At 32.5% G+C, this 18,561-nt stretch overlaps 1 protein-coding gene across 2 annotated transcripts in view; it reads right to left on the bottom strand.

Moving 5' to 3' along the window:
• Positions 1-1,210: 1,210 nt before the first annotated feature.
• Positions 1,211-18,561, bottom strand: part of LOC126884310 (uncharacterized) — an 85,195-nt gene continuing 67,844 nt past the window's right edge. For both annotated transcript variants that reach the window (XM_050650247.1, XM_050650248.1), the window contains exon 6: positions 1,211-1,490. In XM_050650247.1, the coding sequence (XP_050506204.1) occupies positions 1,318-1,490 (173 nt within the window). In that variant the 3' untranslated portion in view covers positions 1,211-1,317. The remainder of the gene's footprint in view (positions 1,491-18,561) is intronic.

Below are 18,561 nucleotides of genomic sequence, written 5' to 3'. Positions count from 1 at the left end.
CGCTCTATAATTTGATCTTATTTTTTTTCAAAAACCATTCATTTTAAACTCGTCCAACTTTTTGAACATAGAAATAATACTATAATAAAAGGTATTGTAGACGGAAAATAATGCATTAACATTCTGGTGGATTTTGGGTTAAAATTACTTCTCATTTTTTCTTAGTAAGATATCTCGCTTAGTTTAAACGAAATTTACCTTTGATATTGCTCATTTTAAAGGTCTTTTAAGCACTGCAAAAAGTATTGGAAGCATTATACATATAAAATCGACCGTTTCTCTGTTATTTCAAGTTGAATACACCAATTTGAGCATGTAGCAAGAAAACAAACTTTTTCACCTACCATATCTCTTTTTGTATTATAACTAGAAGATTTATGAAGGCAATAATTGTGTCTTTGTTTTTTATGAGCTCCAAAAATGTTTTATACAGTTTTTTAGTTAGATGCATATTTTTTAAGGTATTGGAAAAAACCGTTCGAAAAGGTGTTGTTTCAATGAAAATGGCCAATTTTCAACCACGAATAACTCAAAAAGTATGAAGTTTTCAAAAAACATTATGGAACAGTTTTTGCTTAGAATTAGGTTCTCTAGTAAATTCAGTGGTTATTTTACCAAAAAAATTTTCCACCCCTGAGAAGGGGTGGGAACCAGCCCCAAGATAAAAGCACACATCCGCATAGGGTACTCTTTGAATTAGGAGATAAGTAGAGGCTATTCCCAAAATTTGATTAAAATCCATGCAGTAGGATAGAATTTGGAGGTAATATCCTATTCTTGCTCCCATTGACTGGCATAAATGGAGCTTCGCAGGCCACACTGCTAGACAAAAATACCAACGCTGGAATGCAACAATGGAACACTGGAGAACTTGCGAAAGTAAACGACCGAGAGGAAGACCACAAATCGAGAAGACCACATCGAGACCGATGGAAGGAATTGGGATAGGCCTATGTCCAAACTTGGACGATAGAAGGCTAAGAAGAATATAAATTAGGGGAAATTTAAGGGTGGCTTTCCCAATTCATTGATCCCTAATTAAAAAGGCATAGATTACGATATTTAGAACATATTCAACGTCGAAATCATAATCTCCAAATATGACGAATTGCTGGGTTTCAAGATCTTTGAAGAAATAGGTAGAAGATAAAGACCAATGAAGAGCTGACAGACAAGAGATGATGAATTACCGTGAACATAACACGCAAAATTCATTAAAAATAAATTTTATTGAATTTTCTCGTATCAAATCTGTCAAATGTGAAAAATATATAATAGTTTTATTTTATATTAAAACTATTTTTGTTGCAAAATGTGCTACTTTTTTTCAGGCTTAACTGGATATTTTGGTTTAGTGACGCCGATATATCCAATCACTTCCATTGGTCTGATACCCGAAAATTCTTCTTTGATTTCGGTTGCATTCAACTCACTCTGATATATTCTTGCACTGGCCAATGCTGCTTCTTCAGCTAATTCTGGAGGTGCGGCTAGAAACAAAATGCAACTTAAGAAATTTGTTAAATTATAAGGAATATAGATTGCTAAATTGGACTGACAAAGAGGAAAGAGAGAGAGAGGGACATGTATAAAAAGAAAAGATCTGAGTGTAGTTAAAACCGTCAAAGATATATACACAACTGAAAGAAGGGTAATAAAAAAACTTCTTCATAAGTTACCGCGACGCATTATTTCTGAGGTTAGCATCAAAATGTTTCGTACAGACCATACAGTATTTATGCTAGTGATCTACTCTTGACTATACTCCTGCAGTAGTCCATTTTAGTTCAGACAAATAAGGGAAAAAAATATCATGTTCGCAACACAACCCCCTCCAGGCCGAAACCAAATTTTTTGAGTAGTATGGACATCTATAATAATAAGCTATATGTTTCCTGCAGCCGATTTTGATGATATACATCTCTCTCTCTTGTCGTTTTCCCATTACTGAGGATCGTGATTTCTTCCAATATTCCTAACAATGTTTCTCCATTAGTCTCTATCTTCAGTTGCTCTAAGAGTTTCGCAGAATGAGTTTCCAGCTGAATTCTTTATTTGGTCGGACCATCTAGTTGGTGATCGTCCTCTTGATCTTCTCCCCGGAACGTTTCCAGAAACGATTAATCTCTCCAAACTGTCGTCATCTCTGCGAACCACGTGACCAAAGAATTGCAGAATTCGTTGCAGACATATTGTGGACAGCCTTTTTTTAGTATTGAGTTGGTTTAGAATGGAAACGTTTGTCCTATGAGCTGTCCATAGTATGCGCAGCATTCTTCTCCAGCACCACATCTCAAAGGCATCAATTTTTTGGCGCTCGCATGCGCGAAGAGTCCAAGTCTCTGCTCCGTATAGAAATATTGAGAATACAAGGGCATTCACCAGTCTCATCTTGATATTTTGAGAGATAGATCTGTCTTTCCAAACTTTAGTTAGGCGACTCGTCGCATTTTTTGCCATACCAATACGTCTCCGAACTTCTGCTTCACAGTTGCCATCGTTAGTTATACTAGACCCGAGATAGACAAAGGTGTTTACTATCTGGTATTCCTGTAACATGTTAGTCAGTTGAATAGTGTCGAATCTGTCGACCACCATTATTTTTGTCTTAGATTTATTGATTTTCAGACCAACTTTATTGCTTTCGTGCTCAACTATTCGCAGAAGTTCAAACATTTCTTGCTCATTTGCTGCTATAAGTGTAGTGTCATCAGCAAATCTCAAATTGGAGATTTTCCTACCGGCTATTGTTACTCCACCGGCCCATCCTTCTAAAACCATCCTCATGACATGTTCACCATAAATGTTAAATAAGTCAGGTGACAACACGCATCCTTGTCTAACACCTCTCTCAGTCTTGAATTGGTTTGAGAACTTCTGATCTAGTCGTACTGTCGCTATATTAGACTGGTGCAGATTTTTAATAAGTGTCACCAGGTGCATTGGTGCGCCCATTTCTATTAAAATTGACCACAGATTTATCCAGTTTACACAATCAAATGCCTTTTGGTAGTCAACGAAGCATACAATCATAGGTACTTGAAATTCTCTTGACTTTTCAATAAGTTGTCTCAGGTTCAGGATTTGTTCCCTTGTACCTTTACCCTTTACAAATCCCGCTTGTTCCTGAGGTATTTGGTAATGTAGATAGGTTTTTAATCTGTTTTTGATGATATGCAACAAGATTTTACTAGCATGTGTTATTAGTGACAGTGTGCGGTAGTTTTCACATCTGGTAGTAGTTCCTTTTTTGTGTAGCGGGATATAAATTGAGGTGTACCAATCAGATGGCCATTTTCCTGAATTCCAAACAGCGACACAGATAGAATGGATGATATGTATTCCTTTGTCACCTAGTAGCTGTAGTATTTCACATGGTATTGAATCAGTGCCTGGGGATTTATTTCTCTTTAGTGATTTAATTGCATCTTTGACTTCAGCGAGTAAGACAGTACGTTCTCTAGGGTAGTCAGAGGGCCACTGATGTTCTGCTGATACCTCGTTATTTTTATATAGCTCGTCACAGTAGTTTCGCCATGTTTCCAATATTTCGTCAGTATCGGTCTTTAGATTATCTTCCTTATCTATTACAGACCACGTTTGAGGTTTAAATTCTCTGGTAAGGAGTTTGATCTTCTGGAATAAATCCCTCTGTTCATTTCGACAGCCATGTTCCTCTATCTCTCTGCATATTTGAGAGATGTAATCAGCTTTGTCTTTGCGGCAGTGTTTTTTGATTTCTTTCGATAACGCTACATAGTTATGTATAAACAAATGAAGATCAAACGGTAAATTTTCGCTTTTTTCGTCTATTACTAAAAAGTGAAACATTCTAAACAAATTTGAGAGTTAGAAACTCATAAATCATATAAAAAACTTCAATATGGCGTTCGCTGAATATGTCTATCCTTATTGGTTGCTTAGAAAATTGCAAAATAAATCATAAATTGTGAGTTTTTATATTTATAACTTATGCAAAAATTAACTTAGAACCTTCTTATTACACGGAATGCTGAGACTTCTGGTGTTTAAATCATACCCTAAATTTGAAAGCATTTGGTCAAATAGTTTAAAAGTTATTTAATTTGTTTTTCCTAAATTAATTATTTTTGCAACACTATAAGTCAGAAAATGATAAAGTTACAGTATTACTTTGGATAGTTTATGAAAGAAGAAGATGTACACTATTAATTTAATTTTAAAAAAATGACAAAAAATAATTCTAAATATTGCAAAATTATTTTGCAAGAACAGGAATTAAAAAAAGTGGGGGGCTAACTTCGTCCCTAATTGTCCTAGGACAATTGCTTTTCTTTCTAAATGTGTATAAATATTCAGTCTTTCTAAATATATGAAAAAATAATTTTTCTACGGGTAACGGTTAAAAAGTTATTCTAATTGTTTTTAAGTAAGCAAAAAATCGAAATCGACATGTTTTTGCAAAATAGTTTTACATTGTTTAAAATTACTTTTTATACGTTTTTTTTTTAATTAAGTTAACAGTATAAATCTTCTTCTTTCATAAACTGTCCGAAGTGTTACTGTAACCTCATAATTTTCTGACTTATAGTGTTGCAAAACAAATGAATTTGGGAAAATCAAATTAAATAACTTTTAAACTATTTCACGAATTCCTTTGAAATTTAAAATATAAGTTAAGCACAAGAAGTCTCAGCATTTCGTGTAATAAGAAGGTTCTAACTTAATTTTTACATAAGTTATGAACATTTATAAAATATCAAAATTTATGATCTATTTTGCAATTTTCTAAGCAACAAATAAGGATAAACATATTCAGCGAACGCCACATTGAATATTTTTATATGATTTATGAGTTTCTTATTCTGAAATTTGTTTAGAATGCTTTACTTTTAGTAATAGACGAAAAAAGCGAAAATTTACCGTTTTTTGATCTTTATTATTTATTTATAACTATGTATATCATCAAAATCGGCTACAGGAAACATACAGGTTATTAATATAGATATCCATACTACTCAAAAAATTTGGTTTTGGCCTGGAGAGGGATGTGTCACGAGAAAAATCTTATTTCTCTGGACTATACGCACCAAAAACCACTTGGATTGACATGAAATTGGCATGCACATAGCTAATATCTCAAAGAAAAAAAAATGATATTATGCCGATGTGTATTCTTTTCCTGGGGTGAGTTTCACCCTTTCTCGGAGTTGAAAAAACATACGTTCAAAATAAGTCCGGAAGTAGATAAACTGACTAATACTAAGAAACTTTGTTCTATATCTACAGAGTTTTTTCACTAAGTCAATACTTTTCAAGTTATTTGCGAATGAATATGTTCATTGTTCATCTTTCAACAAAAAAAAACATGTTCTAGATGATTTTTCTCAAATAACTGAAAATGTAAGTATTCTATCGAAAAAATATCCCTAAAAAAATGTAGCCTAAAAAAAGGTAAAAAAATGTACGTATGAAGTTTGTAGACCCAGTAGAAGAAGAGTTGTAGCTACTGAAAAGTAGGTTCTTATTCGTCAAATTCAAATCGAATATTTCAACGAGAAATAACCAGAAGTGAATCACTTTTCGGGGAAAACTCATCAAAACTTTTTTAAAGTGCTTAAAAAGTTTATTTTTGTTTTTAAAAAAGTTTCTAGCATCAAAATTGAGTTAGCTACGCTCAAAATAAAATTTATCCTTTTTTTTTTGTAAAAAAAATCGTGAAAATCACCCCCTACTTAGCGTCTTAAATGATCGATACCGCTTCAAAAGTTACTTTATTTGTATATTGTTTATATGATCTATAAGTTTCATCGGTTTAAAGTGCTAATTTTTGAAAAAAATTGGTTTTATAGTAATTTTTTTTTTATTGAAAAAAATTCTTTTTTTTTTCGACATAACTTATTCGACAAAATTATTAGTGATAGGTACCAAAAATCTCAAAGAGTAAAAAATGTAAATTTTGCGTTTTTAAATATTTTAAAATTTTTGTTTTTATATAAGACTAATTTGTTAAGACATGGCTGTTCAATATTTGCATACAATCGTGATTGCAATCGCGAATAAGCACTTTGAAACGATGAAATTTACAGAGCATATTATAATCGATACATAAGTAAAGTAACTTGTAAAGCGATACAGATTAATTTTATTTGAGATGCTGATTAGGGGGTGATTTTACGAATGTTTTTTACCAAACAAATTCACCAACTTTATTTTGAGCGTAACTTTCTTACTTTTGATGTTCGAAAATTTTTAAAGAAACAAAAATAAAGTTTTTTTATTACTTTAAAAAGTTATAATGAGTTTTCCCTGCAAAGTGCTTGATTGATTTTTTGTACTTAAAGAGCGTTCAAGTATTATGTAACGCGATTTTTGAAGATTTTTAACCCCCCCTACGTAACGCACTCTTATGGGAGTTTAACTATTGCGTAACGCAATTTTTGAAGATTTTTGACCCCCCAACCTGCGTTACGTAATACTTGAACGGTCCCTTATATTTCGCGTTGAAATATTCGATTTTGGATTTGACGAATAAGAACCTACTTTTCATTAGTTACAACTCTGCTTCTGCTGGGACTTCATACATAGTTTCTAAGAATATTTTTTTTATATAAAATACTGGATCCCGCATACCAAAGAAAATTTTATTAATAGCAAGCTGAATATTTGTTAATAGCTGAACGGTGTCTAGTCGGACAAACTTTGATGTACGGGAACACTGGAACAGGGGAAGTTTTAATTGTGGAACAGGTTAGAGGTTTCGAGCGTTAGACTACGAAAACGTCGCATGTATTTTGTCGGACAGAACTTCAATTGATTTGTTACCCTTTCATTAAACTCTCATGCAAAAATCAGACTACTATTTATATATATATACGGGGTGTCATATCGGCTGACGCCGCATCCCCACACCTAACCGTCATCTATTTCTATCCTGGGCATCTTCCTCTTCCAAATTTCAGTGTTCCATGGCCTTCCTTATCGTGTCGTTCCAGGATAGTCTTGGTCTTCCACTTTTCTTCCTACCTGGGGGTTTCCATTTCAGTAGTTTCTTTGGCCACCGTTGGTCGTCCATTCGAAGTAAGTGACTGAACGATTTTAGACTTCTTCTCTCGAGCCTTCCTACCGCTGCATCGTGTGCCTGCATCCTTTTTCTTATTTCTTCGTTACGCACTCTGTCCAATCGGGAGATTCCAGCACTTCTACGTATGTTGTCCATTTCCACAGCATTGATCCTTCTTCTGGATTCTGCTGTTAATGTCCAGACTTCGCTTCCATACATTAGCACCGATTCCACAAATGTCTTCCCTATTCTTAATTTTGTAGTTCTGGATATATTTTTATCCCACCACTCGGAATTCAATCAACCTAATACCTTCCTACTTTGTTAAACTCGCCTTTGGGTTTCTTTGTTTCCTAGATCTTCTCTGATTATTACAGCTCCCAGATAATTGAATTCTTCTTAACTGATGTGTTCTCTTTTATTAGAATTTGAAAGTGGGCGTCAGAATTTAAGGCTAGATATTGTGTTTTTTCTATGTTAATATTTAATCCCCATTTTTTGTAGGCTGAATAAAGGCGGGTTAACATGAATTCCATGTTATACGAATATTTTGCCAATACTGCTTGATCGCCAGCAAAGTGAATGTTAAACAGGCAGTCATCTCCGATCATGATTCCCATTAGTCCACAACTTCTTTTCTTCTTTTAAAGCGACTTCCAAGTAGGTATATGTTAAATAGCAACGGTGACAAGCTACACCCTTGCTTCAGTCCTTTTTCTATTTTTATTCTTTCAGACTGCTATTTACCACCAATATAATTCCTGTCAGTTGACGTATTCTACGTGTCGGACTCAATAAAATGTTTGATATTTTATATAGATTCCGATATAAATATTTATATAGAGTCCGTATAAAAACAACCTGCTAGTTTTCACAATCGTAAACTTGTCAGGATGATAGGTTCCACAATTAAAACTTCCCCTGTTCCAGTGTTCCCATATATCAGAATTTATCCGACTAGACACCGTTAAGCTATTAACAAATTTTTAGCTTGCTATTAATCACCTTTTTTTGGTACACGGAATCCAGGCCTATCACTGCTTGAGTTATTTGCGAAAAACAGTATAAAAACGTGTTTTTATTTTTTGTTGAAACATGAATAGTCCAGAAAGCCACTGCGCATCCGCTAGGAAAAATATTCTAATTCGGATTTTTTGCACAATCTTACTCAAAAAGGACTCCTTTTAACAAATTTGCATGTTGCCAGGACCAAAAGGTGGTCAAAAATTTTTTAAACGTTTTTTTTTTTGTTTTTTTCCTAAAATTATTATTTTTGCATGGAAAAAAGTTTTTTTAGATTTTTTGGATCATTCCAAACAGAAAAGGTCTTTAGTGCCTTTTCTCTAAAAATGATAGTTTTTGACATATAAGCGATTAAAAATTGAAAAATTGCGAAATCGGCCATTTTTAACCGTCAAAAACTATGTGAAAAACTGAAAATTTGAATGTTGCCAAGGTAGGTAGATATTCTTTAAACATCGATTGATGAAATCCCGAAGAGTTTTTTTGCAATACAATATTCAAAACTCCTTTGTTTTTTAATTGCTAATCAAGCGTGCGCGACACTATTTTCCACCGACAGTATGGTGCAAATGAAAGGAATAAATTCGTTATTTCGTAAACTGGCGACTTTAAGGAAAAATACCGAAACAGGTCGATTTTTATTTTTAAGTTATGATATTGTGGCATATATGGTATACTAGTGACGTCATCCGCCTGGGCGTGATGACGTAATCGATGATTTTTTTAAATGAGAATAGGGGTCGTGTGGTAGCTCATTTGAAAGGTTCTTCAATTCTCTATTCAGTAATGTAAACATTTACATAATTATTTATACAGGGTGTCCTTCTACTTCTTTTTTTGTCAAATAATTTAATTTAATAAAATTTTTTTTGGACACCCTGTATAAATAATTATGTAAATGTTTATATTACTTAATAGAGAATTGAAGAACCTTTCAAATGAACTAGCATATGACCCCTATTCTCATTTAAAAAAACCATCGATTACGTCATCACGCCCAGACGGATGACGTCACTAGTATACCATATATGCCACAAATCATAACTTAAAAATAAAAATCGACCTGTTTCGGGATTTTTCCTTTAAGTCGCCAGTTTACGAAATAACGAATTTATTCCTTTCATTTGCACCATACTGTCGGTGGAAAATATTGTCGCGCACGCTTGATTAGCAATTAAAAAACAAAGGAGTTTTGAATATTGTATTGCAAAAAATTCTTCGGGATTTCATCAATCGATGTTTAAAGAATATCTACCTACCTTGGCAACATTCAAATTTTCAGTTTTTCACATAGTTTTTGACGGTTAAAAATGGCCGATTTCGCAATTTTTCAATTTTTAATCGCTTATATGTCAAAAACTATCATTTTTAGAGAAAAGTCACTAAAGACCTTTTCTGTTTGGAATCATCCAAAAAACATAAAAAAAAACTTTTTTCCATGCAAAAATAATAATTTTAGGAAAAAAACAAAAAAAAAACGTTTAAAAAATTTTTGACCACCTTTTGGTCCTGGCAACATGCAAATTTGTTAAAAGGAGTCCTTTTTGAGTAAGATTGTGCATAAAATCCGAATTAGAATATTTTTCCTAGCGGATGCGCAGTGGCTTTCTGGACTAGAACATATTCATTCACGTATAACTGAAACTATGTTTAAATTCAAAGACATCTTTTTAGATTACGTCATATAGCTTGGGACATAATATACGTTTTAAGTTTTAAGAAATACGAACTTAGAAAGAAGCTTAAAATTACCCCGCACAAACCTTATGGAAATTAGGTCCCATTGGATTTAGCTCATATGTAGGGGAGACCTGGGAGACTTTGGACACGAGGAGACAATGGACGCATTCATATTTCCCGCTCTACTGGTAGCACGTGAATTTTAGTTCCTTCCTTAATATGGCGCATTAAGCCGTTACATTGTTGACTGTATGCCGATCGACCGTGCGAAATTGGAGAAATTTGTGAAAAAATGAATATTGTTTTCGGTAAGTCTGATGTAATTTTGGATTCTCATATTGCAAGCTGCCAAATTGCATAATGCCAAAACCAATTGAGGACAAGAAGCCAATATTTCAAGGAATTGTCTATTTTAACATTTATTTGACGGAGTTCAGTTTGCAATAACTTGTTTCACTTAATTTTAGGATCAAGATCAATAATATTTTTTGCTCAAGATCAATATTTTTTACTTTTACTTATTATATACTTTTTGAGATCAGGTTTAGTTAACAGAAAAATATATATTTGCTTTAATGCATAAAGATTTTTAATATACTTTCACTGTCCATTTTCTCCCTGACTCTAGTCCATTATCCCCTCGGGTGAAGGAGACAATGGACAAGCTGCACGGTAGAATTTTTTCTGCATTAATTTTGATTGCTCTGAAGATTTTGGAATTAGACTATGAAAACAGGACAGCAGTTAATCAAGGTATACAACGAAATCGTCGTCGTTGTTTAAATAGCGTTTTTAGGGATTTCAGGGCTCCTAATGTAAAAAGTGGCCAAAGTCTCCCAGGTCTCCCCTATACATAAGGTGACCAACTGTACTCATTTACTGAGTTTTGTACTCTTTTTTCGCAAACCGTACTCTTTTCAAATCCTGTACTCCGAAAGTACTCATTTGCATAATTTTATACTCATTGTGAACGGATAGAATGGATAGTGAACTTTAGAGTATTAAATTGTTTCAAATGGACCTTTCTAAACAGTAAAATTGAATGGAAAGAATTTTCTTCAGCAGTCGAATTTGTAATGAAGGAAGTAAAAGATATTGTTATTAATGACAATTTTCTCTTTGAAGAAATTCGAAGAGTAAATTTATATTTAAATGAAGAAAAATTGAAGAAATGAAACAATGAGAAAATAGAACTTGAAAAAAGATGGGCAGAAATCTTTCGGCATTTTAGAGTAGAACATATCCCACATGAAAATTTAAAAGTTTTAATATAAATTTGCTTATGTTGTCCAGACCCTAATTAATGCTGCTGTTGAAAGGGTATTTTCACTAGGGAATGATTATTGGAGCAGTGAGAAGTCGCAACTTTCTGTAAAAATATTATCTGCCGTCTTAACAGTCAAATTTAATATGCAAAATAAAAATTGTTCGGATGTGGCTACATTATTATAGGAACCTCCTCATTTAGCAAAAAAAATCACTTCAAAGAAAAATATGTTTTTAAAAGAAAATAAAGTTTTTATGCTTTTTTTTTCTTTTTTTTTGTTTCGCCTATGAAATACAGTAGACTCCCTCTATAACGAGAAATGAAATGGCGGCCTAATTACCTCGTTATAAGAGGATCTCGTTATATCAGACAACAGTAATATTGATGTGTTTTGATATCTCTTACGTAGTTTATTAGGGGTCGATGATGAACAATGAGACCTCACCATCGTAAATTGTAAATTTCCTACAATAATCAATATCGGTCGATACACAGCAAGAAGTTTATTGCAGGCGGCGAAGCATATTACAGCAGTTACCTCGATAATAACACAGATGTTAGGAATTTCTCTATACAGCCAGATGGGGTGTTTATTTAGAGCCATTACTGCCCTAAAACAGGTAAAAAACATATTCTTCGGTTTCATTTTTTCTCGTTATAACCAAATATTCCTCGTTATACAGGGTTATAGTTCAATAGGAATTTCATGAGACTCCTAACGTACCTCGTTATAAGCGATACCTCGTAATATACGTGTTCTTTACAGAGAGAGTCCACTATACTTGCAAAGTGTACTCTTTTTTAACAAAAAATAGTTGGTCACCTTACTATACACCGTTATTAAGCGTTAACGCTCTTCGGTAGGGATCTATGGAGGAGTATCACCAAGCCGCAAGCCCTTATCCCTTGCCGTACCGTTCCTCCATAGGCCGATCAGACGCCAGTTTATTCCAGACCAAGTCGTAGATTCTATTGAATTTTATTGACCTTTTATTAATTTCAAATGACCTGGCTGAGGCTCGAACCTCGATCGCACATCCACTAAACTTGTCGATGGGCTGCGCCTCATCCAACTGAGCCGTCATGACCGACCAACATTTAGTTCATACTTTGGGAAAATACCCTTTGAAGCATCCTGATTAAAAGCTCTCCTGGGCAGATCTCGATCTAATGGAGGATTTTCAAGATATAGGGGCACAGACTCAAAAAATTATAAGAATTACCGAGTATTCAAATTCCCGGAGTTACTGGTTATCTGGCAACATGTAGAAGTTTAGATCAATGAAAAGTACCAGTAGTCTAGACTTTTTCCTGGCTATCCAATGGCGACCTTTACTTTGACCTTGACACTGACCTTCAAGGCCATGTCAAGGTTACGCATTCTTATTCGAGCAGGAACCCATGTTTCTAACTGCAACCATGAATAGAATGAATACATCTAGGGGAGTGCAATTAGAACGAAAATATGCATTGTTTCGGAAAAATTCAAACAAGCTTATATTTTTCTAAAACTTTTTTGTTAGTTTATATACATGTTAAAGTAAAAAGTTCTACTCGCAGTTTTGGCTACTAATTGTTTATTAATTGTTTAAACAATAACAATTATTTTGTATAATTAATTATAAAAATATCGTTAAATTCATCATTTTACTTTGATCAAATATTATGTTTCTATTTTGTTTTTGATTATGCTGAATTCGAATATCGTTCATTTGGAAGAAGAAGGTTACATCTCAAAATGTAAAATTTTTTTTTTATTGCATCAATACCTTCCAAATAATGACACCTCTTATGGAAAAAATAGTTACGTGTGTAAGTACACTAGTCTCCGAGAGATGGCAGATGTAACTCTTTGGTTTTCCCCTAACTTTCTCTACAGAACGTTATTCGCTTTAGAGAATACAGTTATATCCTGGAATATAATAGACAAAAATAAGTTAATTTAATTAAAAAGGTGATTTATTTTTGGGATATAGAGTTATAAGTAATAGGTTTGGATCCCGCGTATGAAAAAAATGTTGATTAATAGCAAGCTGAAAATTTGTTAATAGCTTAAGGGTATCTAGTCGGACAAACTTTGATATATGGGAACACTGGAACAGGGGAAGTTTTAATTGTGGAACAGGTTAAAATTTTGGAACGGTCAGACCACGAAAACGGCACATGTATTTTGTCCGACAGAACAGACTTAAACTCTCCGAACAGAGATTAAACTCTCATGCAAAAATCAGACTGCTATTTATTACCAAATGGGCTTTTTAATGAGTGGAACATATAGAATATGTCAAATGACAGGAATTATGACAGGTGATAAATAGCAGTCTGATTTTTGCATGAGAGTTTAATCTCTGTTCGGAGAGTTTAAGTATGTTCTGTCGGACAAAATAAATGTGCCGTTTTCGTGGTCTGACCGTTCCAAATTTTTAATCTGTTCCACAATTAAAACTGCCCCTGTTACAGTGTTCCCATATATCAAAGTTTATCTGACTAGACACCCTTAAGCTATTAACAAATTTTCAGCTTGCTATTAATCAACTTTTTTTTCATACGCAGGATCCAGACCTATAAAGATATAACCATTTTTCTTAAAAATTATAACACTAAAAGTAAACAGTATGTTCTGATAGAAGGATACTTTCTTAGTTGTAACTTTTTTTGGGATAGTTCATCATAAAAAAGAAGCAATATTATGTGCGTAAAAAGTAGTTTTGTGAAATGTAACCTTATTCTTCAAAGTTATTTTGTTATAGGTATGTGAATTATCTTTTTTTGCATTTGGTAAATTATTATAAATTAAACTGTAGTATTATTTAAGGATTAATTTAATTTAACAACAAATGCTTGTTGTCTGTCAACAAATAAAAACAATTAGGTATTACTATTATTGCTTTATGTTTCATTTTCTGTTGTATAAGGGATACGAACCATTTAATTAGTTTTTTTATGTTTTAATAATAAGTTTTATTAAATCATAATTGATATTCTTGTTCTCATGATCATTTTTCAGTGCGTCATTAATTATGACGTCATATACTGTATTGGGTGTGTCGAGACTTATTTCATGTAATTATTGACGAATCTGACAGATGCCAGAATCGTACTTCGCCATAGGTGAAAAGCTTGTGGAATTAAACTAATTAGTAATTTAGTAGATTTTATTTTTACACAATATGTTAACATGTAGGTATTTTTTATAAAGGGGAATAAAATTAAAAAGTAAACAATATTGTTAATTAAATTTATAAATATGGAAACATTCAAAAATGACACGAAACTATCCATAAACTGTATTTTTATCTTCTTCTCTAGGTGCTGTCTCCGCTTCAAAAGTTGGTAATCATCAGAGCGATCTTTATTTCTGAAACCGCGGCTCTAAATAATTCATTGTTATTACATCCAAACCAGTTCCTAAGGTTCTTCAGCCATGAGTTACGTCTCCTTACTATGGATATTTTTCTTGCATAATAACCTGGAGTATAAACTAACTTCTAACGAATTAAATTCTAAACCAAAATACAAAACTAACTTTTAACGAACTAAATTCTAAACCAAAACACAAAATAATGCACAAAAACGTTGTGAAACACAAGGGAAGTCGAATTCGAAATTTCAAAACGATAGGTACACAAAATACTGACCTGAATAATAACCGTCACTTGACTCTTTGACACTTCTAAAAATTGGCCAAAATGGACGAAGTTTTCGTCAAATGTTCGTAATACGTGTATTTGATTGGCTAGAAAAAACGCGCATTATAAATATCAACGAATCAAACGTAGGTTAGGAATAGACATCTTATGTATATAACCATTGTAATGCTGCATTATTTTTGTGTTTAATCACGGAGCTACCGCTTTTTCCGTCTCATCAAACTTAATGCATTAGAGAGAAATCGAAAAACTGTGACGCACTGAAAAATGATCATGAGATCAAGAATATAATGGCATTTTTAATAATACTTTATTAATACAATTCCTAAAATGTAACTTTATTAGCAAACATAGTGCTTTAAAAAGATAATATTTCTTTATTCAAGTAGGTCATATCTAAGTTTTTTTTCTAAACCTGATATCTTAAAAAAGAAAATTCTTGTCAGAGCAATAAAAAGATAAGAAATCTATCATACTCAATAATTAAATCCTTTAATATCAATAAACACTGCACAAAATAAATGAAATAAACTAATATGAATCTTAAATACTTTCTACTGAAAAAGTGAAAATTCCTAGCTATAACCCTCTTCTTCCAAATGAACGATATGGCATTGCAATTTGAAAATTCTTATACAGAAGCTCTTATACAGTGTGTCTGCGTAGCTAGGAACCACATGGAAAACTTTTTTATTATCAATTTTACGAAAAAAAGTTATTCTTAATAAAATGCTCTGGATATTCAAAAATCTAAAGCTCAACCATCAGATATCAAATTTTATCAATTTTATACGAGTTTGTCAAAAATATGAATTTCGTTAAAGAGTAAAGTAACTTTATACTCCAGAATACCAAAAAATGCTATTATGAAAAGTTGTTTGAAATTAGAAACTATGTCTAACTATAAAATTACATCATTCTAATAGAAAAAAAAAATTCAATTTCTTCTCAAATTACGGACACTTCATCATCATTTTATTATAATTATGATAACTATTTCATGATCACTTTTACGAAAAAAAGTTATTCTTCATAAAATACTCTCCGTGGTCTAAAATCTAAGATACAACCATCAGATATTAAAGTTTTTTAATTCTATACGAAGTATGTAAAAATTTTAATTTTTCTTCACAGTTAAGTGCCTTTATTATTCACAATATTTTAATTAGAAGGATGTACTTGAACACTAAAACATTTTTTTTAATTCCAAACAACTTTTCTTAATAACAATTTTCGATATTGTGAAATGTAAAGGTACTTTACTCTTGAGTGAAATTCATATTGTTTGAGATACCTCGTATAACATTAATTAAATTTGATGTTTGATGATTGCATCTTAGATTATATACGATGCAGAGTATTTTATAAAGAATAACTTTTTTTCGTGAGACTGATAATAAAAAGTTATCAATAGGTTCCAAGTTACGCAGACATACTGTATAAGAGCTAAAAAAATTTTTTTGCTGAACACTTATTATTGCTAAAGCTTATTATTAAATGTATTTTAGGTAAGTTTTACAGAAAAAAGTTTTGATCACTTTGTATAGACATTTTTTTAGCTGGTAATTTTCGGTTTTTGTATTACATTTTTGTTATCTTTCTTAATTTTCTTAAAAAGAGATAGTTTATTTCTTTTCTAAAGTAAAATAATTTAGTGCATTTTAAAGATTTCATCCTAAGCTTTAAAAAAGCACTTAAAAACTGTAATAGATCTGTTCAAACTTGAGTAATACCGTCTTAAAATGGTGGTAAGTCTATAAAACTACGAAGATTTCAAAAATTCCATTTTTTGAGACGCCATATCATTTGAATTAAATTTTTGAGATTTTTTTTGAATAAAACATCATTTATAAAGATGATTGAAAGGTAAGTTGTGCAAAATTGAGAGTTTTATCAGAAAAATTGTATTAGTTTTACATTTTTAAATCATTTTTAAACAAAATTCATGTAAGGCTCACTTTCCGCCCACACCGTACTTATGCCCATACATTTTATTTCTTTCTATTGTAACCGTAAGATAGCTTAAATATTCGTCTTTCATGTTCAATTTGTAAAATTTCATTTGATCCATTAGTTAAAGAATTACATTAAAATAACTCAACCGTGCACTTCGCTGTACGTTAGTTTACAGTGCGCCAATGTTTGTGAGAAGGGTGACTTTAGCGTTATAAATAAAAAATTATAGAAGATGCAGATTTAATTTTCGAAAATCCTTTATATAAGGTTTTTTCTAAAATTTTCTGAATTTTTCAATGGTCAAGTCATTTTTTTTTTCTAAAATTTATATTTTCTGAGTGTTTTAAAAAAACATCTAATTTCGTAGTTCATTTGTTTAATAAAAAATGAAGCACCCACTTCTCGAGTAAACTTTTTGATATGTTTTTTATTAAACATTTCTTAATTAAATTACAAAAAGTTCTATCTTGTTTAATTTTTTCCGAAGTGAAAATCTATATGCACTCCCCTAATCTACATTTTTGAATATGATCTTGAAAATCATGTTCAAGGTTAATTAGTTAAGCCTGGGTTTCCTCGAAAGCGGCACCGATAAACAGCGACCGTAGCACTGCGATGAATTACGTCAGATTACGGTGAAAAATTCAAGTTTCTTCACTGGGGCAATGGAATGTGCAAGCTCAGCAAGCGGTGGCTTCCAACGCATCCTTGGAAACCAACGCTATTATTTTGCATGGTACAGTTTTTTATGACGTCATTCATCGTAGTGTTACGATCGCAGGTTGTCGGCACCGCTTTCGAGGAAACCAGCGCTTTATTGGGTTAATGGGTTGTAGATTCCAAAGCAATGTAATATAAATTTGAGATTTTTCCACGGCTTAACGATACCGAATTGAATTTGACCTTGATTATGACATTTTTGATCGTATCAAGATCATGATTTTTTCTTCAAAAGGGGTCATATTTTTGACTCTGAAAAAAAGATATAAATATTCTTCTTTCGAATAGGACCCTAAAAATAGAGATGAATATTCCTTCAAATGTAGCGATTATTGATTATGTCAGTTTCGTAAATAAACGTTGATTTCTTTTTATTCTTCTTCAGCCTGTTTGCATCCACTCCTGGACAAAGGCCTCCCCATGAGCTCTCCACTCTTCTCTGTTTTGTTCTATTTGGTGCCAGTTTCTCCCCACTTTGGCTTTTATGGCGTTTAGCCATCGTTTTTGTGGTCTTCCTTTAAAAGAAAATCGTAAGGTCTAAAAGAAAATGAACATTAAGGTTTGATATTGGGTAAATCAACGTTCGACGGTCATCGAACGAGCGTTGGGAGTATCTCGGAGAGAACATATACAAAATGAAGACGTGCGAAGCAGAACGACGGTGTGCGGAGCAAGACATCAAAGCCAAAGTGGGGAGAAACTGGCAACAAATAGAACAAAACAGAAAAGTCTATAGAGCTTACGGGGAAGTCTTTTACCAGGAGTGGATTCAAACAGGCTGAAGAAGAAGAAAAAGAAATCAACGTTTATTTACGAAACTGACATAATTCATAATCGCTACATTTGAAGGAATATTCACCTTTATTATTAAGGTCCTATTCGAACGCAGAATATTTATATTTTCTTTTTCAAAAGAGTCAAAATTCCCTTTTGAATAAAAATTCATGATCTTGATACGATCAAGACTGTCATGATCAAGTTCAAATTCAAGGTGAGTATCGTTAAGCCGTGGAAAAAAATCCAACTTCTATTACATGACTTTGGAATCTATAACACAATAAATCAATAACCTTTACCATGATTTTCAAGATAATATTCAAACGTAGATATATTCATTATATTCATTGTTGCAGTTAGAAACATGGGTTCCCGTTCGAATAAAAACGCGTGACCTTGGCATGACCTTGAAGGTCAGTGTCAATGTCAAAGTAAAGGTCGCGATT

The sequence above is a fragment of the Diabrotica virgifera genome, chromosome 5, assembly GCF_917563875.1.
Source record: "Diabrotica virgifera virgifera chromosome 5, PGI_DIABVI_V3a".
Classification (NCBI taxonomy): domain Eukaryota; kingdom Metazoa; phylum Arthropoda; class Insecta; order Coleoptera; family Chrysomelidae; genus Diabrotica; species Diabrotica virgifera.
This window is presented reverse-complemented; position numbering and strand designations above follow the sequence as displayed.